General features: G+C 49.3%; 1 protein-coding gene across 7 annotated transcripts in view; it reads left to right on the top strand.

The window, feature by feature from the left end:
• Window positions 1-18469, top strand: part of LPIN1 (lipin 1) — a 68452-nt gene extending 49983 nt beyond the window's left edge. For all 7 annotated transcript variants that reach the window (XM_060309281.1, XM_030844588.2, XM_030844587.2 and 4 more), the window contains 4 exons: window positions 5956-6108; window positions 11172-11286; window positions 12745-12848; window positions 15942-18469. In XM_060309281.1, the coding sequence (XP_060165264.1) occupies window positions 5956-6108; window positions 11172-11286; window positions 12745-12848; window positions 15942-16101 (532 nt within the window). In that variant the 3' untranslated portion in view covers window positions 16102-18469. The remainder of the gene's footprint in view (window positions 1-5955; window positions 6109-11171; window positions 11287-12744; window positions 12849-15941) is intronic.
• Window positions 18470-19340: the final 871 nt, after the last annotated feature.

The following is a 19340-nucleotide window of genomic DNA, read 5'->3' as shown; positions in this document are numbered from 1 at the left end:
GGTGTGTTCAGGGCCTTCCCGCCACCTCCGCACGTCCGACTCTTTGCCTCGAAGGATTAATGCACTGATGAGCTGCCTTGACTGGCCTCACACTGAAAACTGTCTCTATTTTTAGTCGAAAGAAACCCCTGTGGATCAGGATACAGAGTAGTTCACAGGCTCATTCATTGTGGGTTTTGGAACATAAAGCTATTCCTGTTCTTACTGTAAAGTTAAAAAAAAAAAGGCACTGTGTTTTGCCGGTTTTTTTTTTTTTTTGGTTTTGATTTGTGTCTCTCTTGGGTTTTCCTAGAAAAGGTATCTTCTTGAAAAATAAAGTTGCGTAGCTTACCAAGGAATGCCTGGTTGTTGTTCTGGTTCAGTTGATTGATTGAGAATGAGTCCGGTCTGTGGGTGAGGACCTGAGGATCACAGAGTGCTTGTTGTGTTTTCATTCTGGTTGAGAGGAAGGAGCCTGACACTTAACTTGTTCACTGAGTTTGACGTGTGTCCTCAGTGGCACCCGGACGGTTAGACCAGTGATGTCCTGGCCGTCCCCCAGCTCGGCCGTCGCCTTCAGGGGCTCTGTACAGGAGCACGGGCAGCCTCCTCAGCGTGGCTCTCAAACCCTGCGGTTTCGGGTCAGCTTCCGCTAGTTCCTGATCTGCTGCTGCTTCTCCGCAGACCTTCCTGCTCGAATCCAGTCTGACTGTTCCCCACCCTGTATCCATCGTTTTCCCATCTTCCCACCTTTGCTCACACGGTGCCTTCTGCTTGGCCTGCCTTTACCTCTGATTTTTGCCTCCCGCAGTTTTTCAGCCTGTCATGCCCGGCTCAGACCCCGTGGTCCCCACCAAGCCCCTCCAGGCCAGAATCGGTGCCCCGGGCAGCCCTACGTCCTCCTCCTCTAGGCTTCCTGATACCCAAGGGCTCGGCCTGGCTTGGTGGCCTTGGTACCATCCCAGAGTTCCAGCCCAGGCTGGACGTGGTGTCGGCTTCCGTAGCTGGTTAGAACGAATGCCCGTCCAGCCAGCGTCTCAGCTGCTACCTCCTCCAAGTCTTCGGCAGCCCCAGCTGGGAGAAGGGCAGGGACGGACTGAGAACTGGCAAAGGCTGGGTGGCCGTTTCTGCGGGTGTCATGTTTGTGATCACCCAGAGACGTATTTAGAGAAATGTTTCGCATGAAAGAGTACCAGGAGGAAGGGCCGTTTAATGAGTTTTGGACTGATCGCTCTTCCCTGCTGCTTCTTTCCTTGCATTTGGGTACCCCTCAAATTTTATGCCCTGCAGTATTTTTCTAACGGAAAAACCAGTCTTGCAGATGACCACTTGCCTGGAAACAACAGAAAATGAGGACCATTGTATTTATTTTTCGCCAAATGTAATTACTCGTTTGAATAAGTCAGCCCGTGAGAAATTACCTGCCAGGTTGATTATCACCTTGTTCGTAGGGAGGATCTAAAGCTCGCTTGGTTATTGATTTTAAAAAGCGGACTTGGTCATTGATTAAAAGGAGCTATAGCAGATACAAATAGAAGAGATGTGAAACTCCCGCATGTTCAAATATACGTGTCCAATAAGTAGAAGGAAAATAAAGCAGGACTGTTTCCTAAAATATGTAGATCATTGAGCCAGTGGGGATTTGCGGGGGGCTAAGTATGGACAAAAACTGCTCTAATTTCCTACCTTCCTGGATAAATATTTTTATATTCACGTAACCGGAAATCAGCGGCTCCATGACTTAGTGAGAGGAACGCTTCCTGGGTTTCCGTGGATAAGTTAGTTCATCTGCGGACTGTACCGTCTGAAGCCGAGATGCTGAAGGCGGGGGCCGGTCGTTAGCAGACTCATTAGCGTCTTTCTTCTTTTCCTGCCCACAGCGCTGCTTTCTTGCCCTCACCTCAGGTCTTCCTAAGTTATCGCGTCATCGCTGTCTGCCAGGAAGGGAGAGTGTGGTGTGGCGAATGGGAGGGAGTTGGGGACCTGGGCTCTAGGGGCCGTAGCCGTCGGGCCACCACAGACCTTCCGACCCGTCTCCTGCTCGCGGCTTTGGCTTCCTCATCCCCGAAGGGCGGAGTTGGATCCCACCATCCCTTCGGTCGGTCCCTGCTAGGCTGGCAGCACTGCGCCGCTAGGTCGGGTGGTTCCAGTCAGTCCCGAGCCCGCGTGCGCTCCGTGAGAGCCCTGAGGATGCGCGGAGCCCGACCCCAAACCCGCTGTGCACCGGGCGCTGTTCTGGGTGCGCTACGGGGTGCTGCCAGCCCCTCCCGTCGGGCACCCTGTGACCCCCAAGAAGGACCCCTACGGCGCGCCCCGTAACGAGGCACTGGGGCGGGGTGTAGTGAGAGAGGCAGATTTTACAGACGTCAGTGAAGGAGAAATGAATTCTGATTGGAAGGGCGAGGAACCAAAGAAGGCTTCAGCGAGAAGGTGGCACCTGAGCTGAGCCTTACTGGGTGAGCAGAGTTTTGAAAGAGAGGAAGGCTCATCACAGGTGGAGGTAGCAGTGGGAAGAGGGGCTGAGAGATGGGCAGGTTCGTGGGGGTGAGGAGTGCTCACAGAAAGGAGGTCCCGGTGCAGGGGGCCTGCGGTGCAGGGGGCCGGCGGTGCAGGGGGCCGGTGGTGCAGGGGGCCCGCGGTGCAGGGGGCCTGCGGTACAGGGGGCCGGCGGTGCAGGGGGCCCGCGGTGCAGGGGGTCGGCGGTGCAGGGGGCCTGCAGTGCAGGGAGTCAGCGGCCTATGAGACTTGGAAGTTGGCTGGCACCAGACAGCAGGGCCCGTGGAGGCGGGGCTGAGAACGAGCCTGCGTTTGGCCCTGAGCTTTCCTTTCTTAAGGTGGCAGGCGAGTACCCTTCCTCTAGGGCTGCAGACAGGGCTACCGAGTTCCCTTTCCTCTACATCACTGTCGTTCAGTGGGGATTTTGCCCCCCATGGTGTGTGGCAATGTCTGGAGACATCTTTGATTGTCATGACTGGGGCGTATCATTGGCAACTAATAATTGAGAAACTCCAATATAGAAGCTTATCTTGGAAAATTAAGTAGAAGAGGTAGAAGGTTACCCAAAGGGAATCTTTCCAGTCTATTTCAGTATCTCTCCAGGCCTCTAAGAGGGATGTAGAGATTGGGACAAAAGGAGAAAATCATTTGTACCAAGCCTGGCCGTGGAATGATGCCTTCTTTTTGTCTCTGGCGTTTCCCCAGAGCCCTGTTCTAGTTGCTGAGATGTCGGAGGGTAAGTGTGACCCACGTTTGTGTGTTGCACCTCTGTTCACTGGTACCTCTTCAGGCAGGGCTGTCCTTCCTGCCCTGGGGTCCCTCGTGGCCACCTTGCTCCATCCCGTGTCCTGTTTCCGTTATAGTTGGTCCCGCGGTACACTCTACTGCAGGGAAGGGCTGTGCTGGGCCCTGAGCACGCCCAGCCCAGCCTGGCTCGGGAGTGTCCGGTGGGTATGCCTGCTGTATCCTGCTACTGGCTGCCCTTCTGAGCGAGGGTCTTATCCACGAGGGGTACCGTTGAGAGTCATCTTTCTGGTGACTCTCTGCCACCTGAGTGACTGATGGGAACACCTGGCGTTTCACAGCTTTCACCGGGATGAAGGCTCTGGAGAGGTGATCCCTGCTGCCACCAACAGGCATTTCTGCCGTTAGGACGTCCTTGAGCTGCTTTTCCAGCTACGTTTAGTAACGGCCTTTGAAGCAGAACACTGTGTGGTGAGGAGAGCCAGTGGCAGGCTCAAGCCGTGAAGCGTATTTGCAAACCAGGCCTTAAATAAAATTAGCGTCTCAGACCCCTGCAGGTGGCAGCTTTTAGGACTTTGACGTGAAGAGCTATATACAGAAATAGTGATTTTTTAAAAAAAGATTGCATTAATTAGACGGCTCAGATACAAAGATGTTTCCTTAAAGTGCTTGCTTGATTTTCAGATACATCCCTGTATTCCAAACAACCTGATATTTCTAGATTCTCTTCGTCCCAGCACGTTCCTGTTTCTTGGTTTTAAAGAACATATTATTAGGCAAATCTCAAGACAAGTCCTTTGGCCAGCACTGAGTATTCACGGTGGAGACAAGTCCTTTGGCCAGCACTAAGTATTCACGGTGGAGCAGTAGGTCGGATAGGAAGCGGGTAGTTTGTATTTACCCATCAGCAAAGATGTACAGAGTGTCTGCTACTTGCCAAGCACTGTTTTTGGCGCTGGAGTTAACAGCAAGGAATGAGACAAGGTCCCCACCCTCAGGGAGCTCATGAATTAATGAGACACAGTCAAACGGGGGGCTGTCGTGTAATATTAGTGACCGGTGGTACATGAGGAAAAAAGCAGAGCGAGGGCTTAGTGCCTGGGGTGAGGGTGAGGGAGGGTGTGTTTTATTAGCTAGGCGGACGAGGGAGGGCCCGCCGAGGAGGTACTGTCTGAGCAGGTCTCGACGAGGTGAGGGGGCAGGCAAGCCCGGAGGTCTAGGGGAACAGTGTGCAGGCAGCAGGAACGGCAGGTGCAGGAAGGGGTGTGGTGAGTGCGAGGATCGGTGAGGACACCTGGTGTCCAGCCCGGTGCCAGGGAGCAGATGGGGCTGGAGAGAAAGGCAGGGACCAGGTCTCAGTGGCCTTGCGGGTCCCGGCGAGGAATTTGGATTATATCTGAGAGAACTGGCAAGGCTTTGGAGAGCTGAGTATTAAGTTTTCTTTCTCTGTGGAGGCTCGGCGGGGGGCAGGGAGATGATTGATGCTGTTGCAGGAATAGAGGTCAGAGGTCCCGCTGGCGGGGGCAGGGGGACTGAGGGGCGGCACGGGGTTCACGGTGTTACGGGTGGGACTGAGCGGGCTTGCCGATGGGTTGCAGTGGGGATAGAAACCCAGGGGGGGCCCCTGAGATGTGGGCCCTACCCCTGGGCTTCCAGGGGTGCCTGGAAGTGTTTGAGGTACTACTCGTGGGTATCTGATGGGTAGTGTGGGGTGTGCCGCTGAGTCTATTGCTCTGGAGCTGAAGAGAGGGGTCTGGGCTACGAATGTAAAGTTGAGAGATATCCGTGTACAGATGGGGGTAAACATTTTTTGTCATGTATTTAATCCAGTATATTAAAATACTACCATTTAATCATGTACTCGATATCAAAACTGAATGGGTGGTATCTCATATTCTGTCTTTATAGTAAGGCCTTGAAATCTGGCCTGTATTTTATATTTGTAGCACAACATCTCATTTCGGACTCCTAAGTTTTTAGCGGTTCAAAAACAGGGACATGTAGTTCTCCTAAAGTGATAAAGTTGTGTTTAACAGAAGAACCCTCCTGTGATCTGTTTCTTCACTCGCGACACTTCCGACACCAGATGTGTGGGGGTTTCACACGTTTCACAATTCCCAAGTTCTCTTCAGACACCAACTGGGTGTCCATTAGTTTAATTCTGACACTAACTACCTAGTTAGTGCAGACCCCACGGGTTAGGGGCTCATTCCTGCAAGGCCTCCCCAAAGTCAGACACCAGTCGTAAGTAGTAGGTCCTCAGCTTACCCACACTTCTGCCTGACTTGGCTACAAAGTGAGGGTTCCCACATGCCCTCCCCAGGTTTGATGACGGCTCATAGGACTTGGGGAAACGCATTCACCGGTCTACGTTATCAGGGTATTATAAAGGATACAGCTGAGCAGCCAGATGGAGATGTATGAATGGTCCGGGTGCAGCTAAGTTGGACAGTTTGATGCCTCCGGCCTCAGTTTCCCTAACTGTAAAGCGAGAGGAAGACACCTACCGAACAAGGTTCCCTTGAGGATTAAACCGAGTGAGGCCGTGAGGGTCCTTTAGCAGACGGCAGGGAAAGGTGTTCAGGCTTCTTTCGCCATTAAGGTTTTATAGAATGAGGCCTTTTGTTTGGGAACTAGAGCCGCGCCCGTCCTCCGGAAACAGGTACAGATGAGGGTTTGTGCGCGAGAGGCTCCATCGTGTGATGCTGTTAAGCGGGAACGTTTCATCTTTTTCAGAAACGGGTACAAGTTCCTCTACTGCTCCGCACGGGCCATCGGGATGGCGGACATGACGCGGGGCTACCTGCACTGGGTCAACGAGCGGGGCACGGTGCTGCCCCAGGGGCCGCTGCTCCTCAGCCCCAGTAGCCTCTTCTCCGCCTTGCACAGGTGAGGGCTCAACCTGCCCGCCCCCCGCCCCGCACCGCTGGGCCGGCTCGGGACCCCTCTCTCGCTCACCGGAGGTTTTGCCAGAATAGCTGCTTTACTCGTCCTCCCAGCCGACACCCCCGCTCCGTGCTGGGCCCCGGAGATGCAGCCTCAAGTGCGGGTCTGGCCTCGTCACCCATCAGCATCCTTCGCTGGCTCGTCACGGCCCTCGGGAGAAAGCCCGAGGCCACGAGCTCGGCGTCACAGGCTCTTCACCACCCGCCTTGTCCTTCTCGCCCATCTCATTCTCTCCGGGTTCTGGGATGCAGTCGTGCTGAGCTGTCTCCGTTGTCCAGAGAGACGGTCTCTGCTCTGAGCCTTAGCACGTGCTGCCCTCCTTCGTGGGGAGCTGCCCCTCTCCCTGCGTCGCTGGCCTGAGTCTTAGTGACTCTGAGAATCTATCTATGTGCTTTCCGTCGAATCAGGGACCTCGGCTGGGTCCAGTGGCCCCTCTACCAGCCACCATCACCACCTGCCTGATCTGAGACCTCCCGTAATGAGGAGTCCAGGTCACACCGTTTATTTTTATAGACCACCAGCCCAGTTCTTTTCTTTCATTGGTTATTTTTAAAAATATTTATTTATTTTTAACATCTTTATGGGAGTATAATTGCTTTACAATGGTGTGTTAGTTTCTGCTGTATAACAAAGTGAATCAGCTATACGTATACATACATCCCCATATCCCCTCCTTCTTGTGTCTCCCTCCCTCCCACCCTCCCTATCCCACCCCTCTAGGTGGTCACAGAGCACTGAGCTTATCTCCCCTTGTGATGCAGCTGCTTCCCACTAGCTGTCTATTTTACATTTGGTAGTGTACATATGTCCGTGCTACGCTCTTACTTAGTCGCAGCTTACCCTTCCCCGTCCCCGTGTCCTTGAGTCCATTCTCTGCATTTGCGTCTTTATTCCTGTCCTGACCTTAGGTTCATCAGAAGCTTTTTTTTTTTTTTTTTATTCCATACATATGTGTTAGCACACATCATCTGTCGATGGACACTTAGGTTGCTTCCATGTCCTGGCTATTGTAAATAGTGCTACAGTGAACATTGTGGTACATGACTCTTCTTGAATTATGGTTTTCTCAGGGTATACGCCCAGTAGTAGGATTGCTGGGTCGTATGGTAGTTCTATTTTTAGTTCTTTAAGGAACCTCCATACTGTTTTCCACAGTGACTATCAATTTGCATTCCCACCAACAGTGCAAGAGGGTTCTCTTTTCTCCACACCTCTCCAGCATTTATTGTTTGTAGATTTTTTGATGATGACCATCCTGACCGGTGTGAGGTAATACCTCATTGTAGTTTGGATTTGCATTTCTCTAATGATTAGTGATGTTGAGCATCCTTTCATGTGTTTGTTGGCAATCTGTATATCTTCTTTGGAGAAATGTTTGTTTAGGTCTTCTGGTTGTTTGTTTTTATGGTATTGAGCTGCATGAGCTGCTCGTATATTTTGGAGATTAATCCTTTGTCAGTTGCTTCATTTGCAAATATTTTCTCCCATTCTGAGGGTTGTCTTTTTGTCTTGTTTATGGTTTCCTTTGCTGTGCAAAAGCTTTTAAATTTCATTAGGTCCCATTTGTTTGTTTTTGTTTTTATTTCCCTTTCTCCAGGAGGTGGGTCAAAAAGGATCTTGCTGTGATTTATGTCATAGAGTGTTCTTTCTGCCTATGTTTTCCTCTAAAAGTTTGATAGTGTCTGGCCTTACATTTAGGTCTTTAATCCATTTTGAGCTTATTTTTGTGTATGATGTTAGGGAGTGTTCTCATTTCATTCTTTTACATGTAGCTGTCCAGTTTTCCCAGAGCCACTTATTGAAGAGGCTGTCTTTTCTCCATTGTATATTCTTGCCTCCTTTATCAAAGATAAGGTGACCGTATGTGTGGGGGTCTATCTCTGGGCTTTCCATCCTGTTCCATTGATCTATATTTCTGTTTTTTGTGCCAGTACCATGCTGTCTTGATTACTGTAGCTTTGTAGTATAGTCTGAATTCCAGGAGCCTAATTCCTCCAGCTCTGTTTTTCTTTCTCAAGATTGCTTTGGCTCTTTGGGGTCTTTTGTGTTTCCATACACATTGTGAAATTTTTTGTTCCAGTTCTGTAAAAATGCCATTGGTGGTTTGATAGGGATTGCATTGCATCTGTAGATTGCTTTGGGTAGTATAGTCATTTTGTCAAGGTTGATTCTTCCAATCCAAGAACATGGTTTATCTCTCCATCTGTTTGTATCATCTTTAATTTCTTTCATCACTGTCTTCTAGTTTCCTGCATACAGGTCTTCTGTCTCCTTGGGTAGGTTTATTCCTAGGTATTTTAGTCTTTTTGTTTCAGTGGTAAATGGGAGTGTTTCCTTAATTTCCCTTTCAGATTTTTCATCATTAGTGTCTAGGAATGCAAGAGATTTCTGTGCGTTAATTTTGTATCCTGATACTTTACCGAATTCATTGATTAGCTCTAGTAGTTTCCTGGTAGCATCTTTAGAATTCTCTATGTATAATATCATGTCATCTGCAAACAGTGACAGCTTTACTTCTTCTTTTCCGATTTGAATTCCTTTTATTTCTTTTTATTCTCTGATTGCTGTAGCTAAAACTTTGTTGAATAACCGTGGTGAGAGTGGGCATCCTTGTCTTGTTCCTGATTTTAGAGGAAATGGTTTCAGTTTTTCACCATTGAGAACGCTGTTGGCTGTGGGTTTGTCATATGTGGCCTTTATTATGTTGAGGTAAGCTCCCTCTATGCCTACTTTCTGGAGAGTTTTTATCATAAATGGGTGTTGAACACCAGCCCGTTTCTGATGACCCTCTCCCCTTCCCTTCATGCCCGCATTCAGGACAGCCCAACCAAACTAAGTCTGGCCTCCTAGTGGGGGGCAGGAAAGCAGCGGCCTCCCTGGAGCTGGGGGCCCAGGGCAGTGTCCTGAGCTGCTCTCAAAGCAGTGGATTGAAGTTTGAGACTTATAATCATACATTCACTCATGTGTCTCTGTATAAGAGTCCTGAGATGTAGACTGTAAGGCCCTTTTAGTGCTAAGGAGGGTTCTGGAGTCCATAGAAGTCCATGCAGAGCCAGGACCAGCCCCTGGGCCTTCTGACACTCAGTTTGGGGCTCATCAGCGTCATCTAAATTACGTTCTGTTGAGGCGCCAAAGAATAGTTCAAAAAATACATGCAAGGCATCTGTCGATAGATAGATAGATAGATATGCAGTATCTCTGTAATATACGCAAGCTGAAAGGGACCCTTGAGATCATCCAATAATCAGACAGTGAACACCAGCCTGCCCACGACCGAGATAAAGCGAGAGGATGTGCTCTCACTCCACCCTCGGAGCCGTAATAGTGGCTGCTATCCCTGGTTGTGCGTTAGTCATTCCCTGCTCCTCTAAATAGTTAGCACGTGTATGTGTGATCCTAACCAGTATGCGGAATTGTGCCCATTTGTGAACTTCATGGAAATGAGTCACATGTTCTTCCGGAGCTCACTTCTACTGCTCAACGTGACGTTCCCAGGATCGTTGAGAGTCGCTATAACTGGCTTGTCTTTGCTTCTGTGTGGGTCCCGTTGTTAGACTCCACCACAGCCCGCTTATCTTTTCTGCTGTTGGTGGGTGCTTGAGCCACTTGTGGTTTTCTGCTCTCGGGCGCAGTGCTGCCTGTGTGTGTCCTCTGGGGGCACCTGTGCAGTGTGCTCCGGGGTACACCCCCAGGAGCAGGATTGCTGGGCCACAGAGCATGCACATGTGTGGTCTTCTTTGGCCATTGCAAACTGTTGTCCAAAGTAGTTGAGCCAGTTCGTACACCAGAAGCAAACAGTGCGAAGTGTTCCTTCCATCGGCTTTACTTTCTTACCTACATGTTGTCAGCCGTTTACATGTTTGCTACTCTGGTGGGTACGAAATGTCTCTTTCCACGCGTTTATTGGCCGTGTGGGCGTCACCTTCTGTGATGTGCCTGTTCACGTCTGTCCCTTATTTTCCTTTTGATTTGTAACAGTGTTAGAGATTGTGCACACGTAGCCTTTGTTACGAGCGCTACAAATATCTTTCTCCAGTTTATGGCTTTTGATGGACATAAATCTGAGTTGCCTTTAGTTGAACAGATCATTTCCCCTGTCGTTTTGTTCTTTCTGTGTGTTGACAAAGCCTTCCCTGACTGTGGGCCTGAGGAAAGTCTCCTGTATTTTACCTAAAGGTGTCGCCTTTCGCATTGAAGTCTGTAATTCACCAGGAATTGCTTTTTGTATATCGAGTGCACTAGGGGTCCATTTGCTTTTTCTTTATACCTGTATGGATATTCAGTTGTCTCAGCACCATTTGCTGCAATGAGTGCCCTTCTCCTCTGCTTTGACTTGTCGTCGTGGTCGTAAATGGAAGGCCCGGAAATGTGTGCCTCCATTTCTGGCCTTCGTTCGTCTCTGTAGCGATTTGAGTCACATTCCATAAAAACGTGCAGACAACAACCTGGTGAGAGTTTAACTGAAATGACAGTGAATCTGTAGACCAATGGAGAATTAATATCTCATTATAATATTGAATATTCCAATTCAATTGTAGGGTATATTTCTTCATTTATTTAGGTCTTCGCTAGTATATTGCAATAAAGTTTTTAACTCATTTAGAATTTTTGCACTGGCGTTCCCGAGTGAGATCGGCCCCCACTTTCCCCATACTTTCCTACCTCTTTCGGTTTAGTTTTCGAGGTCATGCTGGCCTCGTGAAGTGAGTCAGGAGAGGTTTTCTCTTCCTCTGTGCCCTGGAATCCTTTGTTCCTTGGATGACTGGTGGAAGTCTCTGTCGAAATCACTTGTCTGCGGTGTTTTCCTTGTGGGAAGACTTGAAAGTACGGATTCACTTTCTGTCCAGCGCTTCTCTGGGATGGCTTGACCGACTTCCGCATATTTAACTTCTGAAGATACAAAAGAAAGCGCTCTTAGTATCCCAGCACCTCTGACGGTTAAAAGTAGTTTGTTGCTAATGAAGCTGATGCTCTCGTGCTGACCCGTTATTTATTTGTTTTAACAGAGAAGTGATCGAAAAGAAGCCAGAGAAGTTTAAAGTCCAGTGTTTGACAGACATCAAAAACTTGTTTTCTCCAAATACAGAACCCTTTTATGCTGCTTTTGGAAACCGACCAGCTGTAAGTAGTCGTCGGGTATATACGAGTTCTTGAAATTACTGTCTGTTCAGATAGCCGTCATCTGAAAGGCCGGCCTAGACTCCCATGTGAAGCCAGATTCTCCTACTACTAGAAATAACTGCTAAGGAGCCGCTTGCCTACATCTAAAGGCAAGGAGATCGTCATTATTTCGTGGCCTCTAGTTTTCTTTGAAGGTGGGCTTGTGGGTTTCAGTTTGAAACTAGAAACTTTAAATTCCAAATTGCTTGCTAAATTAGTAAAACAAGAACATTAAATGGGACTAGATCCTTTCTGCCGGAATGGGACCACAGAGCACAAAGGTGAATTCAGTGTCTCAAGTTTTAAGAGTGTTATTTCCTGTAGTAAAAGTAGTACTTTGAGATTTTGTGCATACTTCCCAAATTTGCTAGAAGGGTCGGCATTCTGGAGAAGGTAGTTGGGGACTTACTTCCCAGTCAGAAAATTCTCCTGCTTTTGAAACTCATGCCCAAGAAAATGGGTCACGGAGTAACCTTAAGGAATGTTAGAATTGCAGGGGATGTCGTAGGTGGTTTACATTTTAACTCAGTTCTTGAATAGAGGGGTGAACTGAGGCCCAGAGAGGACAACTTACTTACTAGTTTCACATCCAGAGACTTTCTTTCTCTACACTACTTGGAGGTATTATTCGAGTTTAATGAAAGTTTTATAACGCAGGCAGACCTCGTTTTATTGCGCTTCGATTTGTGACACTCTGCCAATGTTGCTTTTTTTTTTTTTTTACAAATTAAAAGTTTGTGGCATCGAGCAAGTCTGTCAGCACCATTCTTCCAACGGCATTTGCTCACTTCCTGTTTCTGTGTCACGTTTTGGTAATTCTTGTGATATTTCAAGCTTTTTCATGATTTTATACATTACGGTGATCTGGGATCAGAGATCTTTGATGTGACTGCTAGGACTCGCTGAAGACTCAGATAAGGGTTAGCATTTTCAGCAATAAAGTGTTCTTTTAAACTTTTTTTTTTTTTTTTTTTTTTTTTTTGCGGTACACGGGCCTCTCACCATCGTGGCCTCTCCCGTTGCGGAGCACAGGCTCCGGACGCGCAGGCTCAGCGGCCATGGCTCACGGGCCCAGCCGCTCCGCGGCACGTGGGATCCTCCCGGACCGGGGCACGAACCCGCGTCCCCTGCATCGGCAGGCAGACTCTCAACCACTGCGCCACCAGGGACTCCCTGAAGTGTCTTTTGTATGCACTTTTTCTAGACATAAAGCTGTCGCACGCTTAGTAGAGTGCAGTGTAGTGTAAACATGACTCTTATATACACCGGCAGACCAAAATGTTCGTGTGCTTGGCTTTGTCGTGGTGTCTGGAACCGAACCCGCAGTAACTCTGTGGTCTGCCTGTGTTTGTATCAAATCTGAAATATTTGTATTTACGATGAACTCTCTTCTTCTCATTAACACTTTACCAAATATAGGATGTGTACTCGTACAAGCAAGTGGGCGTGTCTCTGAACCGGATATTCACCGTCAATCCCAAAGGAGAGCTGGTGCAGGAACACGCGAAGACCAACGTCTCCTCGTGAGTATTGTGGCCCCTCGCTGTCATCGCTGTGTCATTGCCTGTTGTCGTCATCTTGACCTTGGAGTGGTGTTTCACAGTCAACAGTATTATACCTTTTTAATCCTTCGGTGCCTGTATTTTAATCTTTAATTCCTACAAGGGAAACATACGTTAACGTGTCGGATTTTGTCCAGAACCTAACTTTTGGACAGCCTGCATTATTAAATCAGATCCCCACCAGGTCGAAAATTTAAACGAGTGGTTAGATGCTGCTGCAGAGTGGAATGGCATGAATTTGAAAACCACTGGCTTACATTTGCCGAATTCGTTTTGAAAGCCTAGAATGGGAATTAGAAATATAGCCAGATTAAAATATCATGAGAAGATATATTTACAGATGAAGAACCTATGTAGCCCTTCACATTACTGACCTGTAATAACATTCTCACCAGAAACATGGCTATGTGACGGTAAGAATTCTCGTAGTTTTGGCCGAAGCGCATTCTCCCCAAGGCCGTGGGCTGAACTGGGTTACTGTTTGCAGTGACGCCCCCTGGCTGGCCGGGAATCTCCCTTGACTGGGATATGTCTCTCTTTGGGTTCCTGACTTCTTAGAGTGGAGAGCGTTTCCTCAGCTTTGCCCACTGGGTGATGTCGGGCAGACAGGTGTCGTCCTGCCTTGTCCGTTTCAGAGGCCGTACCCCTGTTGGCCTGATCCCTGCAGACCTGGAAAACAGCTTCTGGCCTGAGCGACCCCAGGGGGCCTGCTGGGGCCCTCCTTATGTGGAGGAGTTGGACCGGGGGAGTTCGGGTCTAGCGGCTTCCCAGGGATTGGTTTTTTTGTTTGATAGAGATCTACGTTCCCCTAGGGCAGATTTTCACTTTCAAGATGATCCTTTTACCCGTTGGGAGTCTAATCCAGGGTAAAGAGGATAGTTCCAGGCTAGAGGGCGCCCTGGGGTCTGCCTCCCTCCCCCATAGCCAGGCCAGGGCCTAAGTAAGCAGTTCCCAGGGTATGTGGGGCGAGAGGGGAGTGGGGGAGCCAGGACCCGCCTCCATCCTTCACAAGGGGAGGCCGTGCAGGTGCTGCCTGATGGGCAGAACGACAGCAGGGACTCTTTCTTCCACACCCCTTTCCTTACGGTTTCTCCCTCTCCTGAGTCCTGAGCGGCCGCCCTGATAACGTCTCAGTTCCCTCTTCTCCGTCGTTCCCCACGTGAAAGTCTCTCCTCGATCTCGAGGGGAGAGCGGATTTCCATTTAGGGTTGAAAGAACTGTCAGCTGAAGGCACACTGCCCTGAAGTGGCAAAGGTTTCTGCCCAGGCAGCAGCCCAGTGGCATGTCTTGTCCTAAGAGGTGTTGAAAGGGGGATGCCAGCATCTCCGAAGGTCTGCCCAGGAGGCCTCTGAGGTTATCCCGTTCGCTGAGACGCTGGGGTAAAAATGCACGCTTTGCCCACGCCTTGGGGGAGGAAACTTTATTTATCGCCAAGGAATGGTGTCTTCTTCCACCTAGACCGGGAGATGTGATTCTCCCTGTGGGAGAGAGACTCTCCTGCCCCAGTTTAAGCACACACTTTTCTCTGGTGGTACCAAACTCGGTACCACCATTTCAGAGCCAAGTGGGTGCTTGCCCCTTGGAAGCTGGGACATTGTCTCGGAGAAGTCAGGGGCCCACGCCGATGGGGGGCTTCAGTGCTTTCCTTCTTGGCATTTATGGCCAGCAGTGTGTGAGCTCTGCCTGCTCTGAAGGAGCCCCGTGCATGGAGGGTTGGTCCGAGAGGCACAGACGGAGCTGATGATGAGCCGTGAACTGCCCCCTGCAGGGAGGGGCCACCTTCCAGAGCCAGAAAACTCAAACAGACAGGTCTCCAAGCGAGAGGGTATTTTAAAATTTTGTTTTAATCCCTAGGAAAGACGATCCTTGCTTATTAAGAGAGATTTTCCCCATTTTGTGCAAGCACAATGTTTCTCATAAGTCTTTGGAGGTCCTTTATTAAATACACACACACACACTCATCCTTATTTAAAAGTTATTTTATGCCTCAGAACATGCTAACTCCTTGAGTTTGGATTTCAAAAGCCTTTTTGGTTCTTAGCAAATTAGAGCTGGAGAGGGACCGGCGGCTGTCAGGGAGGACTCCGAGGATATGCAGGGAGGCCTGGGCTTGTCACAGTTTCTGGTTGGAGGTGCCCGGAGGTCTGAGAATGCATATTCAGTAGAGCAACTTTCTTTTGGTAGTTCTAGGCCACAGAAACTAATACGCAACATCTTCTTGGGAATACACAGAAAACAGAGTGAGAGAGTCTTGCAGGGAGCGTTGAGAAACACTGATCAGGTCCAAGTCCATATTCGTAAGGACCTGAGGCCCAGAGAGGGCAAGACACCTGCCCAGGGTTCCACAGCAGTAAGGCGGGGGTCTTGACCCAGGTCTCTTGACCCTCATGCCAACTATGGCTTTTTTTCCTGAGGCTGACAGTTAGCCAGGGCGAATTATTTTGTAGTGTTCATGGTTTATTGTTGAATAAATTTATGGAACATCGGCTCACGTTATTTTCCCGTGGCATACGTTATCTGATTTAATTCTCACGTGAGCACTGTGCACAGTTTCTCCCTTTACGGCTGAGGGAATCGTGGCTTAGAGGGATGAAGCCACTTGTCAGAGGTGGCACAGCCCATAAATGGCAGAGCTGAAGGTCAGATTGGAGTCTCCTAACCCCGGGGCCCAGTGCCCTTTCATTGCACAGTGAGGCAGCCTCTGGGTGACGCTCCGAAGATGTGCCTTCTCTGCGATTCTTGTCTCCACTGCCCCCAGGGCGGGCGGCTGTACGTCTGTCATGCTGTCTTGCTTCTGCTCCTTTGAGTGAAGTCAGGTCACACCCGCCTTACCCACGAGGCCATCTCCGACTCCCCTCCTTGGCAGACTCTCTGATTTCCTGTTAATTAGTGAGGGATTATTCTAGAACAGCCTCCCTCGTGTTAAGCACATGGTCCATTCTTGGGGGTCCTGGATCCCTCCTGACTCCCGGGCACCGCTCGGGGGATACGTGCTGGTGTCCTGCGTGGCCGAATGTCCCTCCCAGGCGGTGACGTTGTCCATCTTCCTCCCAGGTATGTGAGACTCTGCGAGGTGGTCGACCACGTTTTCCCCTTGCTGAAAAGGAGCCATTCTTCAGACTTTCCCTGTTCAGATACATTCAGTAACTTCACCTTTTGGAGAGAACCACCGCCACCCTTTGAAAACCAGGACGTTCATTCTGCATCAGCATAGTACGTTCCGGGCCACTTCCTGGCATCCTGTGGAGATCAGGCGCCCCCATTAAAGGATAGGTTTGGGAACCTGCAGTCATTTGCTTAAGAGCAGAGGAGCATTTCTCTCCCGGTGCCCCTGGCCGGGGTTGACATTTCTAAGCGACGTGTACGTCCTAGACAGGGCGTCGGGTGCGTCCCTGGTGGGGAGGCCATGCCCGGTTGAGGCTTCGAGCCTGTGGCAGCGCTGCCCTCCCCAGCCTGCTGCAGGTGGTAGCGGTTAGTGTGCAAGATGGGCTGTGAAGCGGGGGTCCCTGTGATGATGGGATCCAAGGAGGGGCACCAGGTGTGCACGACTTCTGGGAGAGTGGGGGACACATCTGTGCCACGTGGAGGGCTGTGCAGGGTCCCGTGACCTGAATCTGAGGTCTCAGAAGGGACTCCAAACCCCACCGTTCTGGGCCTTGACCTTGCGGATGTCCCCTTGTGGTGTTTGCCGACCGGTCTGATGGTTTTAATTCCTCTGGTTAAAGCTAACCTATGTAACTGGCATATTTTCCCCTACTTTTGTGGCACAAGGCTGGAATATTTATGCCTTAACGCACCCGTGGCAGATGTTTTATTTAGAATGTGCTTTTTCCAGCTTCCTGTACCTCTGCGATGCCTTAAGTTCAGATTATAGGAAATATTATTAGGGCAGTATTTCGAATCAGTTCGACACTCTGCCAGCAACCTGTCTGGCAACGCGCCGCTGAAAACGTGGGCTCGCGCAGAGCTTATGCCAAGCGGTGACGGTGTCAGTTTCTTTTGGGAGCTCTCGACAGAAACTGGTTGGTTTTAAGAAAATAGTTTGAAGAAGTTAAATTATATTCTTTGTAGATAGTATTATTTATTACCTTACTCTGATTGGGTTACTGCTATAAGCATTTTAGCCATGTTCTTTCTATTATAACTGTCAGTAATACATTAAAAAGATATACGTGTTAGACCATCCAAAGAGCCTTATTCTGTAATTCTCACAGCACTGACCTTCTTTTGGAATTTATGAGTCATACTTTTTATTTCCCTTAGCTTTTCCCACTCAGATTTAAGGGCAAGTGGATAAGTAGTCATTTGAGTGACATTCGTCAAGCCGGTAGAAGATGATTCTTTTACTTGTTTGTTAAATTGGCCTGTGGAGAAGAGAATAATTTGAAAAGTGAAAGAATTATTTTGGTAAAAGATTTCGCTTTTCGAGCTCTTACTTTGTTAAAGAGCGTTTTACTCCGGTGGTTGAGATGCTCTCCTATTTAAATCGCATGGTTAGAGTCCTGGAGGCACACAGTGAAACAGTTGAATGCAGTTTTACTCTTTCTGTGAAAGAAAACCCAGAGGCGTTGCCTCCCCTGTCGCCGGTGGGCTCTGCTGGCAGCGGACGCCTTTCCCGAGCGGTTCGCGCGGCCACCCAGAGAAACGCAAACACCTGTGCGTAGCTGGTCGCAGATTCGCGGAGCAGCACACGCCTCATGTGCAGATGCCCTTTTGGAGGCATTAAAAATGATTTAAAATAGTCCTGCCTTAACCTGGGCTAGCCATTAGTGACCTTCAGAGGCTACCTTCATTCTTTCTGTCACGAGGGTATTTTGCGGTGAACTTTAACTGCTGTGAACTAAGTAGAAGGCGACCAGCTGTAGTCCTCTCGCAAAAGCATGCAACTTTGGAACCCCCAATTTTGATGCACCCTAAGCTTCCACGCCACTGCCCTCTGAAACAGAGCACGCCTTCCAGAAAGTCGCACTCGGGTCTGTGTCAGGTTCAGAGTGTGACCCCTGGAGAGGCAGTGACATTCACACCTGCCTCGTGGCTTCGGAAAGCGGGATTTGTGCCCGGGCCGTGCTCACGCATGTGCGAGCTTGTTTATCTGTGTTCACACAACCGTAACTCAGTGACCCCAAAGCCACGTGCTAGGATGCTGTGTTTGGGCCACACATTTCAGAGTTGCCCGATGGAAACGAATCCCTCCATCGCGACAAGTCATCAAACATTCATCACACGTGATGAAGAAAAGTATATGTCCCTGGTACATTGGAGAAAATGATGACACCTTCAAAGAGGAGTCCCTTTTCCATTTTAGGTTTGGATCGCCACTTTAAATATATTTTATTTACAATGCTTGGTCTGTATTTGTGTATGCTGGTACGATGATAAAAATCACTGTAATACTTCATTGCATTGTGTTGGATGCAAAGCTAGGATGTATTGTAACAAATGAGACGAATGACAGACTTCCCTGAAAATCAGGTGTGTGAATTTTAAATAGTTTTTGGTAAGTTATTAAGATGCTGATTTCCTACTGTGTGATATCAAGCATGTTATTTTCTACTCAGTAAACAAAAAAACGAAACGCTTAATGCTGTGAACTGTTCATTCAATATTTGGAATAAAAGAGCCCGTCTCTTCTGATGCCTTCGGTGAAATACTGACCCTCTGTGTGCACTCGGCGGGGGGCGGGTGGGGGGTGGGGGAAGGAGGGGTGAAGACAGAGAGGAGAGGAGAGGGCTGCCCCCCTGGGCTTGTCCCACCTTGATGGGAGTGACTCTGGAGCAGGGAGGGTTCCGTTAAACGCTGTACCTGAGGTGCCTCCCAGGACCTGGCCTGTAATCGGTGTTTAACACGTGGCTCTTACACGGGTGGGCTCCGTTCCCTGTTCTTGAATGGGATGTCAGTCAGGTGGCAGCCACAAGAGAAAACACAGGAGAGGCTCAGGAAAACCAAGCTTATTATACTAGCGGCTTCTCAGAATGGGAGGCAGCTCGCCAGCAGGGCCACGTGGGGAAGCACCAGGGTGGTCAGGAGGCAAAAGACAAGTGATGGGGGGGGCGGGACTGAGGCCACGGCCTTTGCTGGGATTTCTGCAGGAAAGGCAGGGCAAGGTGAACAGCTTAGGACTGCCTAGTGCAAATCATTTCAGTGGCCTCTGAGCTATAGGGGTGGCCCTTGGTTGCCTGATTAAGGCAGAGGACTAGTGCCTCCTGGGGGTGCACAGGCCAGACAGGAGGCCTGGCTCTGGATCAGCTAGTTGGCACATCACAGGCGTGCTTCAGCTGGGCCCTTTGCTATCCCTAAAACATGGCCAGCCCGTCTTTCCCAGCCGGCAAGTTTTTTAAGATCCCAAAACACTATAATATACGTAAAATAAAAGACACGATACAGGTTCCCTTGCGTCATGTCCACTGTCCTCATTTTTTGGACACTTTCTGTGGTATACCCGATTTGTCTCTC

Source organism: Globicephala melas, chromosome 12 (assembly GCF_963455315.2).
Source record: "Globicephala melas chromosome 12, mGloMel1.2, whole genome shotgun sequence".
In the NCBI taxonomy this organism is placed as follows: domain Eukaryota; kingdom Metazoa; phylum Chordata; class Mammalia; order Artiodactyla; family Delphinidae; genus Globicephala; species Globicephala melas.
The sequence above is the reverse complement of the archived record's forward strand: the minus strand, read 5'-3'. Positions and strand labels throughout refer to the sequence as shown.